This window comes from Saccopteryx bilineata, chromosome 5, assembly GCF_036850765.1.
Source record: "Saccopteryx bilineata isolate mSacBil1 chromosome 5, mSacBil1_pri_phased_curated, whole genome shotgun sequence".
Classification (NCBI taxonomy): Eukaryota; Metazoa; Chordata; class Mammalia; order Chiroptera; family Emballonuridae; genus Saccopteryx; species Saccopteryx bilineata.
Window position 1 is genome coordinate 117,197,093 of NC_089494.1, and position 27,055 is coordinate 117,224,147.

Sequence of the window (27,055 nt, forward strand, 5' to 3'; positions counted from 1 at the left end):
CTTTGCTCCAATGGAGCCTTGGCTGCGGGAGGGGAAGAGAGAGACAGAGAGGAAAGCGCGGCGGAGGGGTGGAGAAGCAAATGGGTGCTTCTCCTGTGTGCCCTGGCCAGAAATCGAACCCGGGTCCTCCGCTCGCTAGGCCGACGCTCTACCGCTGAGCCAACCGGCCAGGGCTAAAAAAAAATTAACACTAAGCGATATACTATTAAGGAAGAGATTCTAGGGATCTGCTCAACTCTCCACCTATCTCTCTTAAATACTGCTTCCCTGAAAAACACTGCCAATCTCCAAATTGTATTTTTACATCCTGCTCACACCACCTGTAGTTGACTGTGCTTGCCCTAACTACATTGTCCTCCTTGGTCCCAGCTCGGTAAGTACTCATGATTCCTACTTGGTAGATCAGAAGAAGAGCGCCCGTGGGATATTCAGCAAGGAAAACCCACTTTCAGCAATAAAACATACCCAGAGGCCTGGGGGCCCTAGAAGCCCCTCTCCTGCTCCATTTCTTACCTGTTACTGATCCCATTCCTCTAGTCATCTCGCATCGCTGGTTCCTCTGAGTAACCCTGAGGGCTCCTGGCTAGCAGAGCCATGCCCCCCCCCCGTACAATGCAGCCATTACTAGCACCAGTGGTGTGAGACTGCACAATAGAGCCCATGTAGCATGGCAGGCACACCTGCCAGGCTAACGGAAGGATAACGCAGTACAAATATCTATTACAGCTGAGGCTGAGCTACTACACTGCTGTGGAATCTCTCAGAGATTTTTCTCAATCTACTGAAGCACAGTAAAAAGAAAAAGGATGCAGGTTCAAAACTATAAAATCACAGGACAGATGTGAAATTTAAACAAAATAACGTAAAAAAACAGGAAAGTGTGTGGCACATTCTAGGTTCTAATACTACCAGCATTATAATTACTAATAAGAAACAGCACATCTCTTACTACTGTATTTATGTACATTCAGGGAGCTATGAGGACCACTTTTGGAAGCAAAGCACACTTCAGTATGCATGACTCAAGTGACTCAGGCTATAAAGAAACAAGATCCACAAACCACACACAACATGCCTCTCCTCTTCCCTGCAGCAAGTAACTGATGTGTTTGGCCAAGAAAGGTGCCTTTTGTCAGGCCTGAAGCCAGGACAGTGAGGGGGATGGCAAGCAGGTCCACTACTTGGGACAGCAGTCTGTCAGTGCTGCCTGAGCCCAGAGAAGCCCCAGCAGTTACACATCTCAGCCGCCAAAGGAAAGCAGACGGTGAACATGCTTCAGAGACTCAGACGAGAACAGGGTTCTAAAGGGAAGAAGCATCCAAGAAAACTAACAGAAGAAAATAATAGTTGTCTTAATCATCAACAGTCAAATATATCATCACAATATTCCTGCCACCCCTAAAATTATGAAATGGCCCTTCTCCTTCATAAATTCACTGAAATTAGTCAAGTGACCTAGCGGCCAAGTCTGGCTCACAAATGTTTTATTTGGTTTTCACAGCGTCACACACAAAACCCTCAAATGTGTTGCCTTAATCCACATTTCTGACTTTCCCTGAAAAGTCTGGTGCCAGGCCCATGTTCCAACACAGCCACACTGACCGCATCTCCCCAAGTCACCCATAACCCTCCCCTTTATCTCCTTCCCCCCTTATTACAAGCTGGACCGACTAGCCCTTATAGCCAACGTTCTAGAAATTCACTGCTATGCTCATGTACAGGAATGGTCCCTAATTCCGACTTCTATGTGAACACTTAAAAAAAATGCACCAAACCCACAGAAACAGTGTGTGGAAGAGATATTGTCAGTGGTTAAGAGATAGAAAAAATGAGGAGATGTTGGTCAAAGGGTACAAATTTCCAGCTATAACATGAATACATTCTGGGGATCTAATGTACAGTGTGGTAATTATAGTTAACAATACCGTATTACACACTTAAAAGTAGCTAAAAGAATAGACTTTAGATATTCTCAACATCACCAGAGGAGGATTTAATGGCAGGTGCACCGGGCATGCGCCTTGGGCCCCGACTTCTGAAGGGCCCCACAAAAACCCAACTTTACACTTTTTTCTAATGACACCAAGTTTCGTTTCATATGTGTAATTTTAACATTAATAGTACACAATATTTTTACTTATTTAAAAATATGGTTAACATGTATTTTTATTTTCCCTGTCTCTCTCTCTTTTTTAAGGGGCCCAATATTTTCTTCTGCACCTGGGGCCTCAACCAACCCTAATCCGCCTCTGAACATCACCTCAATTAAAAAAAAAAAAAAGTAAAATAATTATGTTATATAAAGGAAGTGTTAATTAACACTGTGGTAATCATTTATCAATATGTTCATGTACCAAAATCATGTTGTACACTTTAAAGTTACACAATGTTCTACGCAATTATATCTTCAAAGCTGGGAGGAAGTGGCTCGCCCCCAAACACTTACCGCGTAACATCCAGAGCCTTCTGAACTTTCGCTTGTACAGATCCAAGTAAATCTGCTCCCATTTTCTTAAGTAATTGTGTGAGAAGAACGAAAAGCCAGTCTTGCAAGTCATCCTTATGAATTATTATAAAATCAACAAGAGTCTCCAAAAACATACTGAAGACCTGAAAACAAAGGAAAACTGAATGTTTAACAAACTTAGTTCATAATTTTCTCCAAAATCTCCAAAGCATTAAAAAAACTTATACTGGCTTTGCCTAGTCTCTTACAACTTAGGTTAACACTGTTAACAACTGATCACAATACAGGAGACAAATGTATTATAAAGAAAATAAAGGAAAAAGACTTGGAACTTACTCTCTGATGGGAATTCCACCGCAAACCAGGCCATGCAACAAAACAAATTCCATGTTAGTCCAGAGTCAATTAATACAGTCTTCATGCATTTTCTTCAAGACCTGCAATGGCTATAAACTGATCTCATATGCTCATATGCATCCTTCCTCAACATGCCTTTAAAACTCAGTACAGAGAAAAAACTCTGCTGAAAAGTATCAGTTTATTTATTTTAATTTTTAATCTACAGGCATTTCTTTCCCTTTTTCTTTCTTTCTTAAAATAACTTTTAAGCCAGCATAATTCTATACTTTTATTATTTATTATCTAGCATTCAAAAAATACTATTATAAGAAGACTTTCCATCAAGATGAGAGAGTAGGTGGACACTGTGCTTGCCTCGTACCACGACCACACCAACATTACAACTAAATTATACAACAGCCATCCTTGAGAACCACCAGAAGACCTACAACTAAGAACATAAAGAAGAAGCCACAGCCCTGGCTGGTTGGCTCAGCAGTAGAGTGTGGAAGTCCTAGGTTCTATTCCTGGTCAGGGCACACAGGAGAAGGGCCTATCTGCTTCTCCACCCCTCCCCCTCTCCTTTCTCTTTATCTCTCTCTCCCCCTCCTGCAGCCAAGACTCCATTGGAGCAAAGTGGGCGTGGGTGCTGAGGATGGCTCCATGGCCTCCGCCTCAGGCACTAGAATGGCTCCAGCCACAATGGAGCAACGCTGCAGATGTGCACAGCATCGCCCCCTGGTGGGCATGCCCGGCGGATCCCAGTCAGGCGCATGCAGGAGTCTGCCTGACTGCCTCCCTGCTTCTAACATTGAAAAAATACCAAAAAAACACCCCCTCCCCCCAAAAGAAGAAGCCACAGCAAGACTGGTAGGAGGGACAGAGACTCAGAATGGGCTGGTCCCACACCAGTGAGTGAAGGTTAAGGACAGGGAGGGATAACTCAGCTGTGGAGGACCCCCTGAAAAGCGAGTGGGCTCAGCCCCATACTGGGCTTCCAGCTCAGGCTACCAGAACCGAAAAAACAAGTCTCTTAACATCAGGCTGTGAAAACCAGGGCAAACTGTACCTGAGAAAGACAAGAGACAGCAAAAAAAGAAGATGCTGCAGGTCTTAAAGGGCCACGTATAGACTCACTTGCTCACAATTCACTTAACCTGGAGCTGCAGTGCAGGGGTAACAGTTCGAAAAGCTCCAGGGCCATAAAGGGATTAGCTGAATTGACCAGCTTCAACGCAAGTACTAGAGAGGCAGGAAATGAAACAGCTCTCTCCTGGACAAAAGTGCTTGCAGGTAACACTGTTCCTTTGCTGAATTCTCACGCTACCCAAGTGGCAGGTGCCAAGTCAGAACTCTCCATCATTCTGGCCAGCACTGTTCACTGTACCCAGATGATCCTTGAGACTCTGATCCACCCAAGTGTGAGCCTAGCCTAAAACTTCTTTCAGTGGCTGTTCCTCACAAATGGCTGGACTGAGCCTGCACTGCAGAATTTCCTAAAATCTCCCCAAAATCCACAAATCCCAAACAAGCAGCAGCTGATCTCAATGTTTCCATACCACTTTCTAAGCAGTCCCAAGCCCTGGACGAGTGACAGCAAGCCTCCATTTATAGCACAGCCTCTCCCAGGAAGTGGCCCCCAAACAGACACAGGCAACAGTTGACAGAGGCCTGCATCAGAGTCACTCCCAAGAGGCCCTAGACCAGCATACCCAGCAGCCAGCTTCAGACCACACCAGAGCACCACCCAACCACCTCCATAGCAACACATACAAAGAGAAGACTCAGCAGGCGCCAGCACCCCGCTACAGCAAGCCCTGCTCTGTAGGGTCGGCCCCAGCACTACAGCAAGCCCTGCTCTGTGGGGTCAGCCCCAGCACTACAGCTGGTCCACTGCAGTCAGCCATGGTCAGTCCTCCTAGCCTGCTATTCCAAGGACCAATCTCACATACTAATGTGCTAGCAAATATATAAAACAAATATTGATGGATATAAAGGGACAGACAAAACAGTGATACAATTATAGTAGGGGACTTTAACACCTCATTGACATCAATGGATAGATGTTCCAGACAGAAAAATCAACAAGGAAATAGTGGCCTTAAATGACACATTAGACCAGATCATCCTATAACTGACATTTTTTAGGACATTTTACTGAAAAGCAGCAGAATATATATCATATTCAAGTGCAGATTGATGGATCTGTTCCCAGCATAAATGACATGTTAGGCCACAAAACAGGACTCAAAAAAATTTAAAAAGACTGAAATCATACCAAGCATCCTCACTGATCATAATGGCAGGAAACTAGACACCAACTACAAGAAGAAAACTGAAAAAACATACATGCATAGAGGTTAAATAACATACTACTAGACAATGAGTAGGTTAATAAGAAGATCAAATAGAAGAATGAAGAGACCTAGAGACAGGCGAAAATGAAAACACAGTAACACAAAATCTATGGGACACAGCAAACCAGTTATAAAAGGGTGGTTCAAAGCAATACAGGCCTACCTTAAGAAACAAGATAAACCTCAAATAAACAATCTTAACCTTATGCTTCACTGAACTAGAAAAAGAACAACAAATAAAGCCTAAAGTGAGCAGAAGGAAGGAAATAATAAAGATGAGAGCAGAAATCAAATAGTCTTAAAAAAAATACAAAAGATCAATGAAACCAAGAGCTGCTCCTTTGAAAAGATAAACAATATTGATAAACCTTTATCTAGACTCATCAAGAAGAAGAGAGGACCCAAATAAATAATATCATAGAAAGATAAGTGACAACTGACATGAAAGAAACACAAAAGATTATAAGAAAATACTATAAATAATTACTGGCATACGCCAACAAATTGGACAATTTGGAAGAAACAGATAAATTCCCAGAAAACATATAATACTCCAAGACTGAATCAAAAAGAAACAGAACATCTGAAAATGAGTAAATACTAACAAAATCAAATCAGTAATTAACCCCTCCCCCAAAAAAAGCCCTGCACCAGATGGCTTCACAGGTGAATTAATAGCTATCCTTCCCAAACTATTTCAAAAATTTGAAGAGGCTGGAAGGATCTCATATTCATTTTATGAGGCCAGCATAACCCTGATAATAAAATCAGACAAAGGCATTACAAAGAAAAGAAAATTATAAGCCAATATCCCTGGATGAAGATAGATGTAAAAATCCTCAAAAAAAATTAGCAAATCAAAATCAGCAATACATTAAAATCATATACCATGATCAAGTGGGATTTATTCCTGGGAAGCAAGGTTGGCTCATTATCTACAAATCAATTAATATGATACACCATATAAAATGAGTGATAAGGGCCCTGGATATTTGGCTCAGTGGTAGAGTGTCAGTCCAGCGTGTGTCCTGGGTTTGATTCCTGGTCAGGACACACAGAAGAAGAGCCCATCTGCTTCTCCACCCAACCCCATCTAGCTTCTCTCTCTCTTCCTTCTCCTCCTCCCCTCCTGCAGCCATGGTTCAATTCAAGTTGGCTCTGGGCACTAAGGATGGCTTCAAGGTCTCTGTACCTCAGGCACTAAAAAATGGCTCTGGTTGCAACAGAGCAAGGGCCCCCTAGTGGGCTTGCCAGGTGGATCCCAGTCAGGGCGCATGTAGGAGTCTGCCTCTGCCTCCCTGCCTCTCACTAAATTGAAAAAAAAAAATTAATGCTAAAAGTCATATAATATCAATAGATGCACAAAAGCATTTTACAAAATGTAGCATCCATTTATGATTAAAAAAAGACAAAACAACTCTTAGCAAAGTGAGAAGATAGGGAATATACCTCCTCAACATAATAAGGCCATATATGACAAACCCACAGCTAACATCATACTCAATGGTGAAAAGCTAAAAGCATTTTCCTTAAGATCAGGAATGGCGAGGTTGTCTACTTCTAACCACAGAAAGACAAATACCATATGATTTCTTCATAGTACTGGTACTGGAAGTCCTAACCACAGTAAACCGAAAAGAAAAAGAAATAAAAGGCATTCAAATTGGAAAGAAAGGTAGAAAGTATAAAACTCATTATTTTCAGATAATGTTATACTATATACCAAGATTCCACCAAAAAAAACTATTAGAGCTAATACATGAATTCAAAGAGCAGGATACAAATGTTTTTTGTTATTTTTTATTGGTTTTAGAGGAAGGGAAAGAGTGAAAGAGAGACAGGAACACCTATCTGTTCCTGTTTGTGCCCTGATTGGGGTTCAAATCGGCAACCTCCACACTTTGGAACAAGCTCTATGCACTAACCAACCAAGCTATTCAGCTGGCTGGGGGGGGGGCACAAAATATTCAGAATTCAACTGCATTTTTTATACACCAATAACAAACTAATGGAAAAGAGAAACTAAGAAAACAATCCCACATAATTGCATCAAAAAACAAAAAATACCTAGAAATAAATTTAAGCAGAGATAAAAGATGCATACTCTGAAAATTCTAAGATATTAAAGAAAAACAAACTGAAGATACAAATAAATGGAAGCAAATATTGTGCTAATCGATAGGAAAAAATTAATATCATTAAAATGTCCATATGATCCAAAGCAATCTACAGATTGAATGCAACTCCTATCAAAATACCAATGAAATTAGAACAAATAATCCTAAAATTTATATGGAACCCATAAAAAAGCCCGTGAATAACCAAAGCAATCTTGAGGAAGAAGAACAAAGATGGATGTATCATGCTATCTCACATCAAACTATATATTACAAGGTTATAAAGATCAAAACAGCATAATATTGACATAACAACAGACACATAAGTTAATGGAACAGAATAGAGAGCCGAGAAATAAACCCACATCTATATGCTCAATTAATATATAACAAAAGAGGCAAGAATAGACAATGGGGTAGTAAAGACAGTCTCTTCAGTAAATGGTATTTGGAAAACTGGACAAATATATCTGCCCAGAATGAAACTAGGCCACTTTCTTACACCATACACAAGAATAAACTCAAAATGAATTAGACTTAAATATAAGACCTGAAACCACAGAACTCCTAGAAGAAAACAGGCAGTAGTAAACTCCCTATCATTGCTCTTAGTTTTATTTATTTTTTGGATGTCTCCACAGGCAAGGGAAATAAAATAAAATATAAACAAATAGGATTACATCAAACTAAAAAGTTTTTGTACAGAGAAGGAACCATGGACAAAACAAAATGACAACATAGGGTGAAGTTATTCATCATGAAATGCCAGATAAGGGGTTAATATCCCAAATATATAAGAAACTAATACAACCCAATACCAAAGAAATAAACAATCTGATTAAAAAATTGGCAGAGACATGAATAGACATTACTCCAAAGAGGACATACAGGTGGCCAATGGACATATGAAAAAATTCTCAATGTCACAAATTTACAGAGAAATACAAATTAAAATCCCAACAAAAGTTTTGGCAAGGATGTGGAGAAAAGGGAATCATTGTGTACTGTTCAATGGGACTGCAAATTGCCACAGCCACAATGGAAAACACCATGAAAGTTCTTCAAAAAATTAAAAATAGAATGACCATATGACTCAGCAATTCCACTTCTGGTTATTTATCCAAAAAAATCCAAAATAGTAATTCGAAAAGACATGTGCATGCCTATGTTCACTGCAGCATTATTTACAATAGTCAATAAATGGAGGCAATGAAGTTTCCATCAATAAGATAACTGTATAAAGAAGAGATGGTACATATATACAATGGAATGTTATATAGCCATGAAAAGAGTGAAATCTTGCCATTCAGAACAACATGGAAGGACCTAGAGGGCCGTATGCTAAATAAGTCAGACAGAGAAAGACAAATACTGTATGATTTCACTTATATGTAGAATCTAGAAAGCAAAATAAACTAAACTAACAAACAAACAAAATAGAAACAAACTCATAAATACAGAGAACAAGTCAATAGTTGCCAGATGGAAGGGGTTGGGATGGGTAGAAAAGGCAAAGGGATTAAAATACACAAATTGCCTGTTATAAAAACAGTAATGGGGTTGTAAGTACAGCATAGGGAATATAGTCAATAATACTGTAATATCTATGTATGGTATCAGGTAGGTACTAGACTTACTGAGCTGATCATTTTGTAAGTTACATAAATGTCTCATCACTATGTTGTATAACTGAAACTAATGTAATACTGTATGTCAAGTATAACTGAAAAAAACTTTTTAAGATAACTATGTGAAACCTGTTAAAAAATACTATTATACGATGAGAAGTAAATCTTGTGCATGTATTTCTTTTCTTTTTAGTCATCTATTTTAATACATGCCAATTCAGATACTGTCAAGTAATATCTTTATAAAAAGATACTACAAAAACCAAAATTATGGCTTAGAATAAATGGTACTGATAGCTCACATAATTGTCATGCTGCTGTGTACTCATTACTGCCATCTAAGATGAGAATGAGTCACAGTGGAATATCCCTGAACCAATTTCAGAGTGGTAAGTAGGGCTGTGTCTCCTCTACTGGGTTAATGAGCGTTGCTCTACTGGGACAGCCTAGCCATCACGTACCATACAGCGCAGCAACTATTAACACCGGGGTCTCCTGGGAGATTGCTCAGAACAAGAGTCAATGATCCGAGCTGGGGGATTCCTAGCTTAGCTCACAAGGCAGCTAGTAAATAATAACTAAACTGAGACCTCCAAACTCACTGTACAAGAGCCTTCTGATGGAAACAAATTTCCTTCTTTATCCTCACATTCTGGTTCTGAATCAGCAATCTAAAGGTAACAGAAATTTTATCAATGTCCAAAAACATCTAATCTTTAATGCTATGAATCTTACGCTTATGATTTAAATTTTAGTGCTTTTAACACTATCTTAGAGAAAAATCTTGGTAATTGTATCTTTGGTTATCTATGTGGCCTTTAAACTCAACCTTTTTTGGATCATATTTAAATTGTTACTGTTAATCTTGCTGTGCGGGTCAGGGTCATAACAGGAAATTTAAGACATGCTTGTGACTGATCTGAGAAGTCTTGTCTAAACAAAGGGGAGAACCCCTGCACTCCTTCTCCTAGGCTCCCATGAGCATCTCAAAAGGCAGGGCTGTATGTTGCTTTCTGTATCGCTAGCCCAGAGTGGGTATTCAGTAACTGTTGAGTGATTGGACAGATAGACGTTTAACCCTTAAAGGACAATTCCTCTGCGGAAGAAAGGTTAGGAAAAGAAGGAACATAAAAAATAACAGGCCGGCCTGACCAGGCGGTGGCGCAGTGGATGGAGTGTCGGACTGGGATGCAGGGGACCCAGGTTCGAGACCCCGGGGTCGCCAGCTTGAGCGCGGGCTCATCTGGTTTGAGCAAAAGCCCACCAGCTTGAGCCCAGGGTCGCTGGCTCCAGCAAGGGGTTGCTTGGTCTGCTGAAGGCCCGTGGTCAGGGCACATGTGGGAGAGCAGTCAATGAACAACTAAGGTGTTGCAACACGCAATGAAAAGCTAATGATTGATGCTTCTCATCTCTCTTCGTCCCTGTCTGTCCCTCTCTCTGACTCACTCTCTGTCTCTGTAATAAATAAATAAATAAATAAATAAATAAATAAATAAATAAATAAAAATGTTGAAAAATAACAGGCCGGACCCTGGCTGGTTGGCTCAGTGGCAGACGGCCTGGCATGTGGAAGTCCTGGGTTCAATTCCCACTCAGGGCACACAAGAGAAACGACCATCTGCTTCTCCTCCCTCCCTTTCCCCTTCTCTCTCTTTCTCTCTTTCCCCTCACAGCCATGGTTCAATTGGTTTGAGTACATAGGCACCAGGCACTGAGGATGGCTCCATGAAGCCTCCACCTCAGATGCTAAAAATAGCTCAGTTGTAAGCATGGTCCAAGATGGTCCAAGACAGGGCTTGCCGGGTGGATCCCGGTCGGGGTACATGCGGGAGTCTGTCTCTCTCTCCCCCCCTTCTCTCACTTAAAAAAAAAAGAAAAAAATAACAGGCTGGACTTTCTGGTATCACAGATTTCTCCGTCCTGAAAAATATAGAACAGACTTCTTTTTTTTTAGAACAGACTATTTTTACAAGAAATCTGAAGTAGGCCCTGGCCGGTTGGCTCAGCGGTAGAGCGTCGGCCTGGCGTGCGGGGAACCCGGGTTCGATTCCCGGCCAGGGCACATAGAAGCGCCCATTTGCTTCTCCACCCCCCCTCCTTCCTCTCTGTCTCTTTCTTCCCCTCCCGCAGCCAAGGCTCCATTGGAGCAGAGATGGCCCGGGCGCTGAGGATGGCTCCTTGGCCTCTGCCCCAGGCGCGCTAGAGTGGCTCTGGTCGTGGCAGAGCGATGCCCCGGAGGGGCAGAGCATCGCCCCCTGGTGGGCAGAGCGTCACCCCTGGTGGGCGTGCCAGGTGGATCCCGGTCGGGCGCATGCGGGAGTCTGTCTGTCTCTCCCCGTTTCCAGCTTCGGAAAAATACAAAAAAAAAAAAAAGAAATCTGAAGTATAAAATAGTAAAATCCTGTATGTCAAGCATTTAAGATTTGCTCATGGTGATTAAGGTTTTCTCAACTTCTACACTTTAGTTTCTGTCCTTTACCCTTTAACTTTCCCAATACATCATCCTCACTTTCCCTAAAAGCATCAAATAACCTCTAAAGGTTTCCTTCCAAACACTGCTAATTATTTAAAATTGAGACTGCAAGTAAAGTTTTATAAAGGGCCCCTCTCTCAGCACCACTCTTGAAAAGGGCCCTGTCCCTTACTCCTGGGCGTTTTCCTTTAGCAGGGAAGCCCTTGTCAGAAGGCATTCCTCAGGCGCCTGCTCTGCTGGAGCCTCAGGAGATGCAGACACCACCGAAGTGGCCAGTATCCAGCAAGTTCTTGGGGACAGCAAAATTCTATCTGGAAAAATAACCTGCTTCTCTAATAAATCTATTACATAAATGCTCCCATTTTTCTATCTTGTCTTATACAGAAGAATTCTATCTGGGATACAAAAAAATTATTATATACTTGATTATTTTCTTTACTACTAAAACTTTTTCTTTTTAAAAGGCACTATATCATAATAAAATGTTATAGTCTAGCATCTAGCTCACTGTTCAGCTAATAGAGGAGTCATCCAAAAATATTTGCTGAAAGACAACTGATTCCCTCCACAGTAACTGTTACTTGAAATGCACTTGAGTTAGTATAATGGGAAGTTCCAGACATCTGAAGTTCCCAGAACTGTTTTTAAAAGATAACACATAAACGATCACTGAAGTTAGTGTTATATCTGTAAAGTCTTAACCTCACCACAGTGTGTTATCTCTCACTCTTCAATAGCATGTTACACAGATCAGACAGACATGCAGAGAGGAGCATAAGGAAGCCATGAGTCCCAGACTTACCTTGCTATGTGGGTCAGCAAACATTCGTGTGAAAATCTCACATAGTCTTTTCAATTCTACTCGACTAAAAAAAAAATAAATAAATAAAATGGAAATAAATGCACTTTAATAAATCAACACTGAAATTAGAGCTTTACTTCTAAAAAACCTTTATTCCAAACAATCATATAAGCTTTATAACATTTTCATGTAACAAAGGTCTTTCACACAAAAAAACTTTATATTACTTAACTCATAATAAAATTAAATAGGGATGTAAAGTGGTAATAGTTCTGTTCTTGTTTTAAAATGAGGAGACTGATCTCAGATAGTGCCTAAGTTCTCTGCTGTGAAGTGATAAAGCCACGAGAGGAATCCTCCTCACTTCATTGTCTGTTCTCCACCTGCCGCCGATAAACTAGGAAAAGCTGTGTTTGGGGGTCAGAAAGATCTGAATTTTAATCTCAGTCCTGCCACAGGAAAAGTATTCTGGTACCTTTATATCCATATCAGTCACACAGGGTAAGAACTCTCAGCTCTGTACAGGCCTGAAGAACACTCCCTACCTACAACTGTGCCTAGTAAAAGCAAACGTTCATTTCATCCTAGGCTTCGTTGTCTTTTCATATGCTTAACTGGACTACTGAGTCCTGTTTTTACTTCAAGGCTTAATTAGAAGTGTCATCTCTTCCCCAAATAATGCCTGAGTAGTCCTCCCTCATACACATGATGCATCAAGATAAGACCAATACTAACCAACAGATTTCTAGAGGCTATTCAGTGGGTACTTGATGAACACTAAGAGTCAAGAAACTGGGACCAGTGGAATTAAACAGATTCTTGAACTAATCAGTCATTCTCATTTTGTGTTTTGACAGATCACCAGAGATCTAAAACTACCAGCATTTCAGAAGGCACCTGACAAAATTCTCATACCATTCTCATACCATCTTCATGAACAGAATGAACTGGGGTAGGGCAGAACTAGCAGCTGGGAGTCAGCAGGGTAGCCGGTGACTTGGCAGCCACCCACAAAGTGGTTCACTTAATGCTCACTTAGCTCTGCAGAGCCCATCTAGCACCATACATTTAGCTGGTGTCAGTCTTTAAAAAAATTATTTAAAGAATATAATATGTATATATTATGGGTTCTAAGTTGTCCACTTCTCCCCATTTTAACATCTCTGTAATTGTGAGATTCATCTTTTTTGTGTATGTGACAGAAACAGAGAGTCAGAGAGAGGGACAGACAGCCAGGAAGGGAGAGAGATGAGAAGCATCATTCTTTAGTGTGGCACCTCAGTTGTTCGTCAATTGCTTTCTTTTTTTTTAAACATTTTTTTAAGATTTTATTTATTCATTTTAGAGAGAGGAGAGAGAGAGAGAGAGAAGGGAGGGAGGAGCAGACAGCATCAACTCTCATATGTGCCTTGACCAGACAAGCCCGGGATTTTGAACCAGCAACCTCAGCGTTCAAGGTCCATGCTTTATCCACTGCACCACCACAGGTCAGGCCGTCAATTGCTTTCTTATATGTGCCTTGACTAGGGAGCTACAGCACAGTGAGTGACCCCTTGCTCAAGCCAGCAACCTTGGGCTTCAAGCCAGCGACCTTGGGCTCAAGCTAGCGACCATGGGGTCATGTCTATGATCCCATGCTCAAGTCAGTGACTGTGCGCTCAAGCTGCTACCTGTGATCAAGCTGGATGAGCCTGCGCTCAAGCTGGTGACCTCGGGGTTTCGAATCTGGGTCCTCCACATCCCATTCTAATGCTCTATCCACTGTGCCACCGCCTACTCAGGCATGAGATTCATCTTAAAATTAATGACATCAATGTCAGGTTTAATAAGCAGCATTTATTCTTAGAGGGGTATAAAGTAATAGTGTATCAATAGTGCCTCAGGTTTGATGAAATATGGTATAAAAACCTACTTTTTAATATGTGTACAACACATATTCATGTTGGAAAATTTATGAAATACAGGAATATAAAGGAAAAGTCAATACTAGAGATAATACTGTTTTGTTGGCACTCCGTTTTAGTATTTCCTTACCATGCATATTTATGAGCTACATATATGCACATGTGTATTACAAATCTTTTAGAATGAAACTGCTAATCACCCTGCCCACAGTCCTGAAGTGTAGCAAAACATATCAACCTGCAGAATTTTATTTTATTTTATTTTTTCAAAGTGGCTCTGCCATTTCTTTACCCATCAACTATGAGTGACAGTTTCCAGAGTTTTATTTTCCACCTAAATTGTAACCTGTACCAAGATTTCTCAAATAACAGCTACCAGATAATGTGAATCAGAAGGGAGCCAAATGTTTTAATAACCCTAATAAATTACAGAGTATTTGCCAGTTATTTCAAAGGCTCTGTATGGCAAAGACTAGGTCTTAGCCATCTTAGCACCTTCACCCTGAACTCTGTGAAGTTCTTGTTTAATGCCCCTGATGAGTGTAGCACGGGGCTCAAATGTAGACCACAATCTCTGTCGCCTCTCCTCACCTCAGTGTTCTTTGGCTCTTCAGCAAGTTCTGCAGGCCTAGAAGCCCTTCCTTCCTTTCTGACCAGTTTGAACTAGCACAGTGGTTGAGGACTTCTGCCACATCCTCAGTCTGCCGCAGATAATGGGGAATGCCGCCATTCCTGGAGCCATACGAGCGCTCAGAGCAGACGCTTGAGGCATCACTGTTGGCATCATCGTCAGAATACATCCCGTACGGCTCGTATCTCCTCCTCACAGGCTTCTTCTGCCAGATACCATGAGGGGCGGGGCAGTGGAGGAAGACATGGAAAGATAAAATGACCGTGAGTCACACTGCACAAATCCACCACCAACAAAGAGTTCACATAAAAAGACACATACCCACACACACGTGCAGGTGCACCACACCTGCCCTGTGTTCACAGATTAGGGAATAAAAACAGAAAAGCCTACTTCCAGCAGATAGAGTAAGTATTAAGCAGAGCAACCTGGAGCAGAGAGAAAAGTTTGACCTCTAGATCCCTGTGTGGGCTTTCAGAAAGCAGACTTGGGCTGTACTCCTGCTGGTACCCCTGACTGGCTGTGTGACTTCAGAAGACTTCTGGACCTCTGTTTTAGTTTCCCGTCTTTGAGATAACAATACACCTCTCAGAGGCTTGTTGTGAGGACTAAGTAGAATTCTATGTTAACTACCCTGGCTTAGCACCTGACACATGCAGGGAAGTGTACTTGGAGCCCCTTCCCAATCGAGAGGAGCACATCTCGAGCATAGTCTATGGGTACATTTGTTTGAATACTCATGCTTTCTTCAAGTCCGAAATTGAAATGTCAGTGGCAGAGGACTGCTTAATTATCTGAGCCACCTTTATTAAGGACTTGAAAGTTTTACAACACAAATAGGCTTCTGGTACACAATTTTCCTTAACCTGAATGAATATAAGTTAAACCCATAAATAACATAGCAACAGCTAAAATAAAATTGATGAAGTTCACAAAATACAATTTAAAAGAAAAACAAGGCCTGACCTGTGGTGGTGCAGTGGATAAAGCGTCAACCTGGAAACACTGAGGTTGCCGGTTCAAAACCCTGGTCAAGGCTCATATGGGAGTTGATGCTACCTGCTCCTCCCCCCTCCCCTCTCTATAATGAATAAATAAAGTCTTTTAAAAAATCACATTTAAAAGAAAAACAAATACTGACTTAAACTATACAAATGTGATTTTCCAATACAATGGCTTTTACTTATATCCCAAACTGCTCAGCACAGTTCTGCCCTAAGCCTACCATCCCAGCATAATTATTAAAAGTACCCTTTTTCACTCCCAAAGGCGTGATTGCCTTACTTATACATAAGCTAGAGTCCCAAAACATGAAAACTGTTGAATATATCCATTCATGAAATAATGACATAAGAGCAGACACAAAGAATAAATAAATGAAATGCAACACCAGTGAGAGAAGGCGCAGAGCTTGGCATTCAAGACAAATACTAAACAAATGAGAGGTGACTGACTCCAACACTAATAAAAGTGTCACTAGATTCAGCAGTACTGTAATTCAGACCAGAATTTATTATACTACAGGTTTTTGTTCCTTTTACTAGCCCCTAAAGAAAATATACTCGCCAAAAAAAAACACCACAAAAAACATAAATCAAGTTGTAAAACAAACGTGAAAGAAAGCACTGGTACCTTGCTCCTGGAGTCTCCTAACAGCTGTAGGCAGGGAAATATTGAAGGGCGGGGAGAAAGCATAGAGAATTATGTCAGAAGCATATGTGGGGATTGTTCTTGCAACAAAAGTGTATAGCAAAACACATTGCAGCAAACCAAAAATACAGGTTAGCAAGCGATTCATATCAAGTGAATAATTAATAAAGAGTGCTTTCACAATGGCATTTCCTAACCCTCCCATACTTTTTATAGGACCTTCCAGTTCCCAGGGTGCTTCTTTCCTAAAACTCTCCTCATACCACTGAGGGACATCTCTAAAGACACCATTAATTCTGCGGTCTAGCACTATGTATGATATGTTCTGTCTGTTCTGAGGCTTCTATTCTGAGAGGCAAGAACTGTGTACCACTTTGTGTTTTCTCTTCTGAATTGAGACAGTTGGAGAAACCGAGCAGTTTAAGCCACCTGAGTGTAAAAAGAGCCACAGCTCAGAGAAAAGCCCAGGTCAAATACAGCCAAGGCTCAGACTCTCTAGTCCTACTTTGCCTCCTAAAACTTTGTGCAGAGTCCCTCATGCAGTTCTTTAAAGAACTGAGGAATGCCTCTGTCTTAATTGCAAGTCCCATTTAACAAAGGATTTGGCATGTTTATCATTTCCCATCCCTCTGATATCTACTTCCTGGGTTCTGTGAATAAATAAGAGACAGAATCTAAATGCTGCAACTTAGATGGAAAAACAGCTTCACAGAATTCTGTTTCAGTTTGTGACTGTTAAGTTAAAGGCACAGTTCAATGCAATCACCAACTCCCGTACCTGGCAGGAATAAGGCCCTCCTATATATAAGGTTGAGGAGCTAGCCGCGCAGCCCCCGCTTATAGGGAAAGCATTATGGGAGCAGCATACTGCTTGCTCACAGCTGCTTATCAAAGGAATCTGACTGAACAGGAATAATAAGGGACAGGAAAAGGAGAAAGTCAGAATCATTGTAGCCATAGACTATAAATTTTGATCACACCAATCATGGCTGAATTTTAAACTTCAGGGTCTGGAAGTAGGATATTTCCTTAGAAGAGAATAATTCTTGAGACAGCACAAGCACAGCCAGAGATCAGACAATTCTAGAACGAAATACCTAATTTAAATGCTGAGCATACAAACCGTAATATGCAAGAGGCTGTATTCCTGCTAGCTGAACTGTATCTTTAAAATGCAATTTGACAAGCAGATTCTATTAAGGAACTTTCTGCTATAACCATAAATGTAAGAAACTCTCATCGCTTTATGATGTCTTTTTTAGATACTACATTATAATGATGCAAAAATATAGTTCACCAGTGCTTTAAATCAAAGAGATAACCTTAAATTTGGGAAAAGTTTTCTTAAATAATGACAACTCATTTAAAAAAAATAAAACCATATGTGACAACTAATGAGGTAATGGAACAAATGCAGACTTTCAAACCAGAAACTGTTACCCATTATAATGATACATTTAGGTTATACCATCAGTGCCTGTAAAGCAACAGAAGCAACAGAATGGGAAAAAGAAGGTGCTGGGAAAAAAAAAGACAAAAAAGACACCCAATGACATCACAGAAGCCCAACATCATCAAAACTTCCTTGATACTGAGGAGCACAGAAAAAATACTTGACACTAATAATTTTGTAATGCCAATTTTCACTTATGTACAAGACTGAAGTTTAAGAAGAAAATCATAATAAACATTTACCCAATATTTGCCCAATTTTACATCATGTCAAAGATGATTTAGCAACAGAGTTGGAGGCAATTTTCTGTTAAGACCAAGAATAACACAGACGCATATTTAAAGAGACTCTACATACACTGTGACTCTTACCAGAGCATCAGCAACAGCAGCCTCAAGGTCAGTACTTGTACTTAAAACACGCATGGCGTTCACAGAACCAGGTATTCTTCCTGCCTGGCCAAGCCCAAACCGGTCTATTTAAAAAAAAAAAAAAAAAAAAAAAAAAAGGACATGTCATTTTAATTCACATTTCTCAGTTCTTAACCCAAGGGTTCCTGCCTCTTCCCACCTACAGAACAAACGTGCTGAAAAATTTCTAGCCAATTTTAACTACCTTTGACTTGTAGCTTAAACTACACTTGTTTACCAGTGGCAGAGGTTAAGTTGTTCACACTTAATACCAGCATGCCACAAAGCGCCCTGGCTACTGAAATGCTTCTTTAACGGTATTTTATTTTTTAAAAGTGCTGAAACATAGGAGAGTAACTTATTATGGAAAGGAGCTGAGCTATGAGTTGAGTCTTTTACTCTATTTAGCATTTCCTCTAGAGTTCTAATGCAATGTGCAATCAAGTTAAAACTTGAAACAAATGTATTAAATTGATCTCTATGCCAATTGGCATTGGTCACTACTTTTTAACTATTATTAATTATGCTCAATTAATTTTAGGCATATGTTCATCATAATTCCTGTGTCAACAAAGGTTATATATATCGATTTATTGAAATTTTTAAATAATCACCTCAAAAAGCTAGCATCTTTACTGTAAAACATTAATAATTCAGATGATTTTCCTGAGACCTTCAAAGGATTTTTAAGTAATAGTCTTTATACATGTAGATAAAATGGATAGAATCCAAAGGATTTAAAACAAATTTTACAGTCAAACAACTATTCTAAGTTTGCTAATAATGATCACGGACAATGAAAACCAACTTTATTTAGAGTCCCTTTATTTAAGTCAGTTGACCAGCCTTCCTTAAGAAGTACTGAGATTTAAACTATAATAAATCAGTATAAATTATACTTCCCAAGTGTACCACACTATTTACTAGTAAGAGTTTACTTAAAATGCTAAGATATAAAAAACCTTTGGAAGAAAATAGTAAAGTAAAAAATGCTTTTTATTAACAAGACAGTGGACAGGGAAAAATCTCTGTTGCTAGCTATATAAAGCATTTAGAATAAAAGGAAAGCTAGTATCTGTTTTACATGAATAAATTCCTATAAAATTATATATATATATGATTTTATATATGTAACAGAACATCACCTACAAAACTGGTGAACTTTAAAAGTGTAGTGTTATTTAGCTTTTTAAAAACATTACATCTTCCATCACCACAGAGAGGGGAAAAAGTGTAAACACTGCTAATCAAAAAGGTTATACAGTCATGAATTTTTATAAAGAAACAAAAATTGTATGTTATACTATCCCCTTTTTTAATGCACTTGCTGATCATACTGAATGTCATTTTAGCCATTTAAAGGAAATTTAATATGCCATATAAACTAAAGAGAAACCACAGAACAATTATATCTATATAAGTATATAGATATGTTATCAGTTGAAATATGAAACAAGTGTAAATTTGAGATTTACGGTGTACACATTTTCATAAGTGATCTTTGCTTATTTTTTTCCATTAAAAAAGGGTCGATAGTAAGGGATTTATGAGTAACAGAATGAAAGTAATTCAGTTAAAAGCCACTTAAAAATTACCCAGCATGAACTTAAAATGAAGTCTATAAAAAACTTTTTATAAAAAATTAAATCTCATGCCAGCAAATTCTTGCTCCAGGGGTAATATTGAATTTTCAGACATAAAATTAAAACTATAAGAACAATGCAATAATTCTGTGCTTCCCAGATACATACAGCTTTGTCATACAGTGACTATTAAGCAGTCTATAAATACCGGAGATCACTGAATTCCAAATCTTAAAGGGAAATGTTTGTCTGCACTTAAGCAAAATTATAAACCATTTATTTTAACCAGAGCAAACTTTGTTCTACATTCTCACTGCTCTGATACCATCATGAAGCTCCATTTCCCAAGAGATGGATACGTATGACTGGACCCTCAGGGTAGCCCATAACTCAGGGGAATGTGCTAATCAGTGCATGTATTTCAAAAATGTACAGATGGGTTCATTTAGAGGAAGAAGAGAAAATATCTGACTTGGTCAATTGTTCACAGTTGTCACCTGTCACCTGTGATTTAATAGACTATGCCTTACTTAATATTATAATCATTAGGGATTGTTAGCACATCAAAATGAAGCCAGTTAAATTGGGCAAACTGATATATTAGTGTATGCTTGCTTTGGCCCCAATGGCTAACCAGCGAATTTTTGGTATTGTCAAAATGCGGAAAGCTTGGGGTCCAAGGACTGCAGAAGCTATCACTGGCCTGATTCTATTATCCAAACCATGATCTTGTTCTTCCATAAAAGTTTTAGGACAATCCATTTATATTTATACATATAAAATTGTGTACAACACAATTTGGTAACTAAACAGTACTTCCAAATACTGAGACCCTGACACTAATAACTAACAGTAAATAGCTCTTTATTGGAAGCAATGACTTTGGAGATGAAAGATTCTGCTGGGTGCTCTTCCTACCCCATTCCCCACAGGGACCCTTCTGATACCTAGAATTTGGGTTGCTCTCCTGGGGGAGGAGCAAAAACAGGGTGAGAAGTGCTTCCCCTCCCCTATTTTCTGCTTTGTTTTAACATAAATATGAACACTGAAGAAATAATGTCAAACAGGCTATAAAGCATCTACGACCCATTAACAGAATCATAAACATTCAACAACTTAAAAAAATTAAAGCACATTGGAGGAAAAAAATGAAGTGCATACATGCCAAGTGCTAGCCAACACTGATGAAAACAAATGTTACAATGAGTGTGAAACTGGAACAGATGAAGAAGCCAAGTCATGCAGTTAGCACTTGTTCACCTGACTGCCCAACAGATTCAGCAGTGGAGAGAGCACTAGTGGACCTGGAATGACGTCGAGAGGCTGCAGGTAAAAGGAATGGCAACACCCACAGGATTAACAGAGAAGTACCCAAGAGAGAAAATGCCACAGTCCTAAGGAAGTGAAGGACTGCTACCAACAGGCCATGTTTTCTCATGAAAAGAAATGGTGCTGAATATGAATAGATAGCAAGTGCCAATCCCCAGATTCCACGGCAGTCTGCTGGCCCTCACACAGCTATTACACACACAGGCACCACAATGGCACTTTTAACGGTGTTCCTTACACATCAACCAATTCAGACTCCTGGTTGATATTCACGCCATGAAGCCTCTATCAGCCATTATGAAAATATGCAACATGAAGAACATCAGGAGTCCCAGAGCACCATCTAAATCCCAGAGTAGAACAGCAGTAGGATGGATCAACTCAGCCCACGAGATGTCGCACCAGTATGTGATGCATATGCAACCATGCACCAAAAACAAAAGCACAGAACTCATCATGTTATCTGAACAGAAACAGAATGAAATCACAAGGGGGGGGGGGGGTCTCAACAACTGGAATTCTACTTGACCCAATCAAAATCTTTGTTGTTCTGTTGCATGAAGATTATAATGAATGAATTTACTTTTTAGCTATTGAAAATATAGTTTTAAGTTTAATGACCTTCGTTGGAAAGGCATTTGCAAGACTATGGATATGAACACTGGCTCTGTCATACAACTAGGGGCACATCTGGTTTGATCACAAGCTGTAAGACCTTGAGCAAAGCACTTAACATCTCTGTGGCTCAGTTTCCTCATCTGTAATGTGGTGCTAATAATGATACCTACCTCCTGGGAGTTCAAGGAATTAAGATATAACACATAAAGCACTAAACACAATGCCAGGCACAGAATAAACATGGTTAATAGCTGTCGTAGTGCTGGTCCTGGCAGTAACAGTTAAGAGTAAATACAATTTTCATTTAGACATTAAATAGTGTTTTACTCGCAAGCATTCGTAAAATGCATATTAATTCATCAATCTGAGGAAATATATGCTAAACTCCATCCTCATGTGGCGAGAATAACTTTTATAAATAATTATGAAATGACAGACTTGATTCAAAACATGAATTTATTGACTAGAGTGCCACACAATATATGGCTTTTCTTTACCTCAGAAAAAAAAAATCAAGATAATATGTTTTCATTCATTACTCTGAAAGAACATGACTGCACCACAGAAAATTCACAGGCTCAACAAAGTAATACCACGCAGTGCTACTTTTCACACACTGCTAGAGTCTAGCATCAACCTTCAAGCACTAATATCAAAACCTCTTCAATGTAATTTATTTAAGATCATGTTACTTTATGAAATGCATGTATCTGTGGTATATGCAGTATTAAGTAGCAATAGCTACTTAGTCAATAAGGACAAATTTTTACCTGTTTGGAAAAGGAAAATTTTTAATTAATTCCTACTTCAAGAAGCACAAACACACAAAGAAAAATCAGTAATCCCTAAAACAGATATTACAAAATAACCACTTTACTCAAATGTAAGGAAGCTGACAAAATATTTTTTGTAAGACTGAAGCAAAATAATCATTTTATCATACAAGGATGTCAACATCACCTGATAGTTTAAACCAAAAGTAGCTTTTAAGAAATACATGATCTAAACATTTCTTATCAAGTTGTCCTTTGGTTCTATTTCAACAGAATTTATACAGTAAATCTGTCACATTCTCAGTAAACACCTTACAATGGAATCAAGGTGAACCCATTTACATCAAACCCTTATTTACAAGTCCTAGAGCCCTTAATTTCACCTAAAACTTGTCACTGTAACTGTATACATGAATATATATTCATACCACATTGCAGACCAGTAGTTTAATTGCTAGCTTTACCCAGTGGCCTGATAAGTTATTTTTAAGTTACTTTTATTACTAACAAGAGACTAATCACTTTTAATATCTTGTAATTTTTAACTTCAGCAAATGTGTTTTCCATTGCACTGTTTCTCTCTAAATGACAACAATGAAAAGCTGAGAATTCTCGTGATTCATCTGCAGTGTGATACCATTACGATGACCCAAGGCAATCTTGTGGTAAAAATGCAAACTTGACCCTGGCCAGTTGGCTTAGTGGAGTGTCGGCCTGGCATATGGATGTCCCAGGTTTGATTCCTAGTCAGGGCACACAGGAGAAGTGACCATCTGCTTCTCTGCCCCCCCCCCATCTCCCTTTTCTCTCTCTTCCCCTCCCACAGCCAGTGGCTCAATTCATTTGAGCATAGGCCAAGCACTAAGGATAGCTCAGTTGCTAAAAATAGCTTGGTTTGAGCACAGGCCCCAGATGGGGGCTGCTGGGTGGATCCTGTTGGGCGGTGCACAGAGGAGTCTATCTCCCATTCTCTCAATTTAAAAAAATGCAAACTTAAAGCCAATATATATTCACTGAAACATAATTACTTCCCCCCACCCCTTTTAAAAGCAAAGGCTGGCCACATGAGCTGATAGAAAAGAGTGCTAACACACAATCTCACTAATTGATAAAGGGCGTAGGAAATGATCATTTAAGTAAAAAAAAGTAGAAAACTTCACATTCTGTGAAGGTTATAGTAAGTTCCCCTGGGGACAACAACCTTCTGGGACTTACCTATGAATTCCCAGGTCCTGACCCCAAGGCTGGAGATCACAATTTAGAGACATCGTGGGGCACTGGCTACCTTGGCCTGAAGAGGCCGCACAGAAAGCATTTACATTTCCGAGGGACAAATGAAAGACACTAAATTATCAGAACTGCTTTCAAATGAGGCAGGGTAACAACCACGCTTTAAAGTCAGGCTTGGATTCAAACCCAGACCATTGCTTAGTTAGCTGTACAGGACCCTGAGAAAATGGCTTACTCAAGTCTGTTTTGTCACCCATAACAGAGATGTAATACCTGCCCCAGAGGGATCACAAGTGATTAGGCCTAGCGACTGCTCAGAATGATGCCAGGTACACATGAACATTGTTGTTCGAGTGGAACAAAAATTTTATAAACAAATTTAACTCGTAGAGGGGGGAAAAATGTGTTGAAAAATTCAGCTGAAAAGCTGTTACTGCTGCCCTGAGCACAGCAGCAGACTCTGCTGATGCTAGAGTTCGTCAGGAAGGGGAACAGCTGCTCCACGTCTGTGTGGGGGGAAGCAATGATCACTGCCACACTCTGGGCTCTCACTGAGACACAGAGTAGGTCCACTTCACAAAAAACAGGGAGAAGCAGACTAATCATTCAACTCCTCAGGGTTCAATGAGAACTGCAAACGTGCAGCACAACTGGCGTGGGCCGGTTGGCTCAGCAGTAGAGCACTGGCCCAGCATGTGGACGTCCTGGGTTCAATTCCCAGTCAGGGCACACAGGAAAAACAATCATCTGCTTCTCTACCCTTCCTCCTCTCCCTTTTCTCTCTCTCTCACTCTCTTCCTCTACCACAGCCGTAGCTCAGTTGGAGCAAATTGGCCATAGGCACTGAGGATGGCTCCATGGCCTCACCTCAGGCACTAAAATAGCTCAGGCGCTGAGCAACAGAGCAGCAGCTCCAGATGGGCAGAGCATCTTCTCACTCAGTCAACTGAGGAACCCTGCAGGGCTTTTGCAACTGTTACCTGCTCTTCTTCAGATCTTCATAAAGGACTAGACTTTGATTATTAACACTGGGGAAAAAAGATAATGACATTTATAGGCAATAGAAACAACTACTAAGACTTTATGCTTTTGATATTTTTATATTTGAAAGACCAGTCACACATAATCAGAGTGAAAATAACAGACTGCTGCTATCCACAGTTCCATGCAACAGCTTTGGGCCTGGGGCTAATCACTGTAAAATGGTTGCTACCTGCTATGCTTACCAAGAGGAAAACAGACTGCTGTACGGGACTTCATATGCCAAAGAAGTAAGACACCATTACTAAAGAATACAAAATATTTCTTTACGTAAAAGTATGTGGACCCTGCCCTGGCTGAATGGCTCTGTTGGTTAGATCATCGACTGAAGCACAGAGGTTGCCAGTTTGATCCCCAGTCCGGGCACATACAGGAAGAGACTGATGTTCCTGTCTCTCTCTCTCCCTCTCTGGCTAAAATCAATAAATAAAATTAAAAAAAAAAAAAAAAGTATGTGGACCCTGGCCAATTTGCTCAGTGGTAGAGCACTGGCTCCACATGTGGAAGTCCCGGGTTTAATTCCCCATTAGGACACGCAGGAGAAGCGACCATCTGCTTCTCCACCCTTCTCCACATCCCCTCACTCCTTCTTTCCCTCCTTCAGCAATGGTTCCATTGGTTCAAGCACACTGCCCTGGGCGCTGAGGATGGCTCTGGGGAGCCTCCACCTCAAGTGCTAAAAATAGCTTGGTTATAAGCATGGCCCCAGATGGGCAGAGTATTGGCCCCAGGTGGAGGTTGCCAAATGGATCGCAATCAGGGTGCATGTGGGAGTCTGTCTCTCTGTTTCCCCTCCTCTCAACTTGGAAGAGAAAAAAAAAAAGTATGTGTTAACAGCCGTCTTTGGGGATTAATGATTTGCTCTACATAAAAAAAGTAATCTATATGTACATATTAGAGAAAGGCAAAAACCTTTAAAATGAAAAAGAAAAGGTAAATAAAATATTCTATAAAGGATACACGTTTCTCTTTTTGTCCTGTTTTTCCCGAATCCTAGACATGGTTAAAATACAAAGTCCGGCTGTAAGAAAAACCGAGGTGGGGTAGGGAATGAACAGCCCCTGCTGGGCCCCCACGGGAAATCTGAGGCACGGTACCTACACCACCTGACAGCGACCGAACACTGTTCTGTCCTGGGACGGCATCAGGCCACAGACATTAAATAGCCCACTGAGTCCAGGAAGAATGAAAATATCTAATTAACGATAAACATCATGAAGTTTTGCATTGTGCTGTATACCTAAGCTATTTATCAAAAAGCTGTTTTTAGATTGCTTTAAAGAAAGTTCTGAATCACTCAGGTAACAGAAGCATGGCTAATATCTTCATTCATTACACTTCTGAAATGAATGCCACCACCCCAAAATAGAGTACATTTCATGTCCTAAACATTATCGTATCATGATTTTCCTTTTTCCCTTCTTTAAATTGAATCATGTATGGCCTCATCTTCTGGCAAAATTAAACACAAACTGTAGAAACTCCATGAGTAAGGATCAACTCGGCGTTAACTCTACTTTTGAGCAGCAATTAACTTTGGCTGAGCTTCACCTTACGTTAGAAATGACCACACAGAGGGGCTTGCCTGGCAGCAAGTGACCGTCAATGACAACAGCACAGAAGGAGATACTGTGTTTTCCTCTAATATATAAAAACTGGAGATGGCCAAAACTTAAGCATGCAGAGGGGGACAACAAAGGGTAACTAAGGAAGAGGAAAGCAAGAAGAAAGGGTCACAAGGACTAGAGGAGGGAGCAGTCATTCCACCTGGCGGAGTCTGGGACAAGCGTTTGGAGCAGGGAAAGGACTCTGCTCTGAGAGCGGTGCCTCCGTGTACTCACCCAGTGGAGGGAAGCCCCGAGCAGGGCTTGTATCCCGGCTGCTCTCACGGCTGGTATCGCGGCTGCACCCCTGACTCATGCTGGGTCGAGGGATACGGCTGCTCCGTGCTAGTGTGCAGCATGAGGGGTTTCAGAGAAGGTGAACAAGTTTAATGAAGACAGAAAAACTCACAGAACGTCAGTCACATGCTATAAATGCAATCACGACATTGTCTGCACTGGGGTCCTGATGACTGCGCCTGTCCCTGCTCCGGTCTCACTGCCTGCTGTGCCGGCCGAGGTTTGGACAAAAACTTGACTATGCTCAATGCCTCAGGAAGCTATGGATTTTGGTATGAAGGTGAAATAGCATCTAAATTTAAGAAATGAAAAAAAAGCTTCCAAAGAGTAAATTGGCATCAGAAAATAA

The 27,055-nt window shown here is 40.3% G+C and overlaps 1 protein-coding gene across 26 annotated transcripts in view; it reads right to left on the reverse strand.

The window, feature by feature from the left end:
* CLASP1 (cytoplasmic linker associated protein 1) overlaps positions 1-27,055 on the reverse strand; it is a 288,466-nt gene that overhangs the window by 60,338 nt on the left and 201,073 nt on the right. For 9 of the 26 annotated variants that reach the window (XM_066280483.1, XM_066280480.1, XM_066280481.1 and 6 more), the window contains 7 exons: positions 26,647-26,754; positions 21,075-21,137; positions 18,193-18,296; positions 16,351-16,374; positions 14,679-14,923; positions 12,184-12,247; positions 2,447-2,610 (listed from right to left, as the gene is read on the reverse strand). In XM_066280483.1, the coding sequence (XP_066136580.1) occupies positions 2,447-2,610; positions 12,184-12,247; positions 14,679-14,923; positions 16,351-16,374; positions 18,193-18,296; positions 21,075-21,137; positions 26,647-26,754 (772 nt within the window). The remainder of the gene's footprint in view (positions 1-2,446; positions 2,611-12,183; positions 12,248-14,678; positions 14,924-16,350; positions 16,375-18,192; positions 18,297-21,074; positions 21,138-26,646; positions 26,755-27,055) is intronic. The other 17 variants (XM_066280498.1, XM_066280496.1, XM_066280493.1 and 14 more) reach the window with 5 other exon arrangements.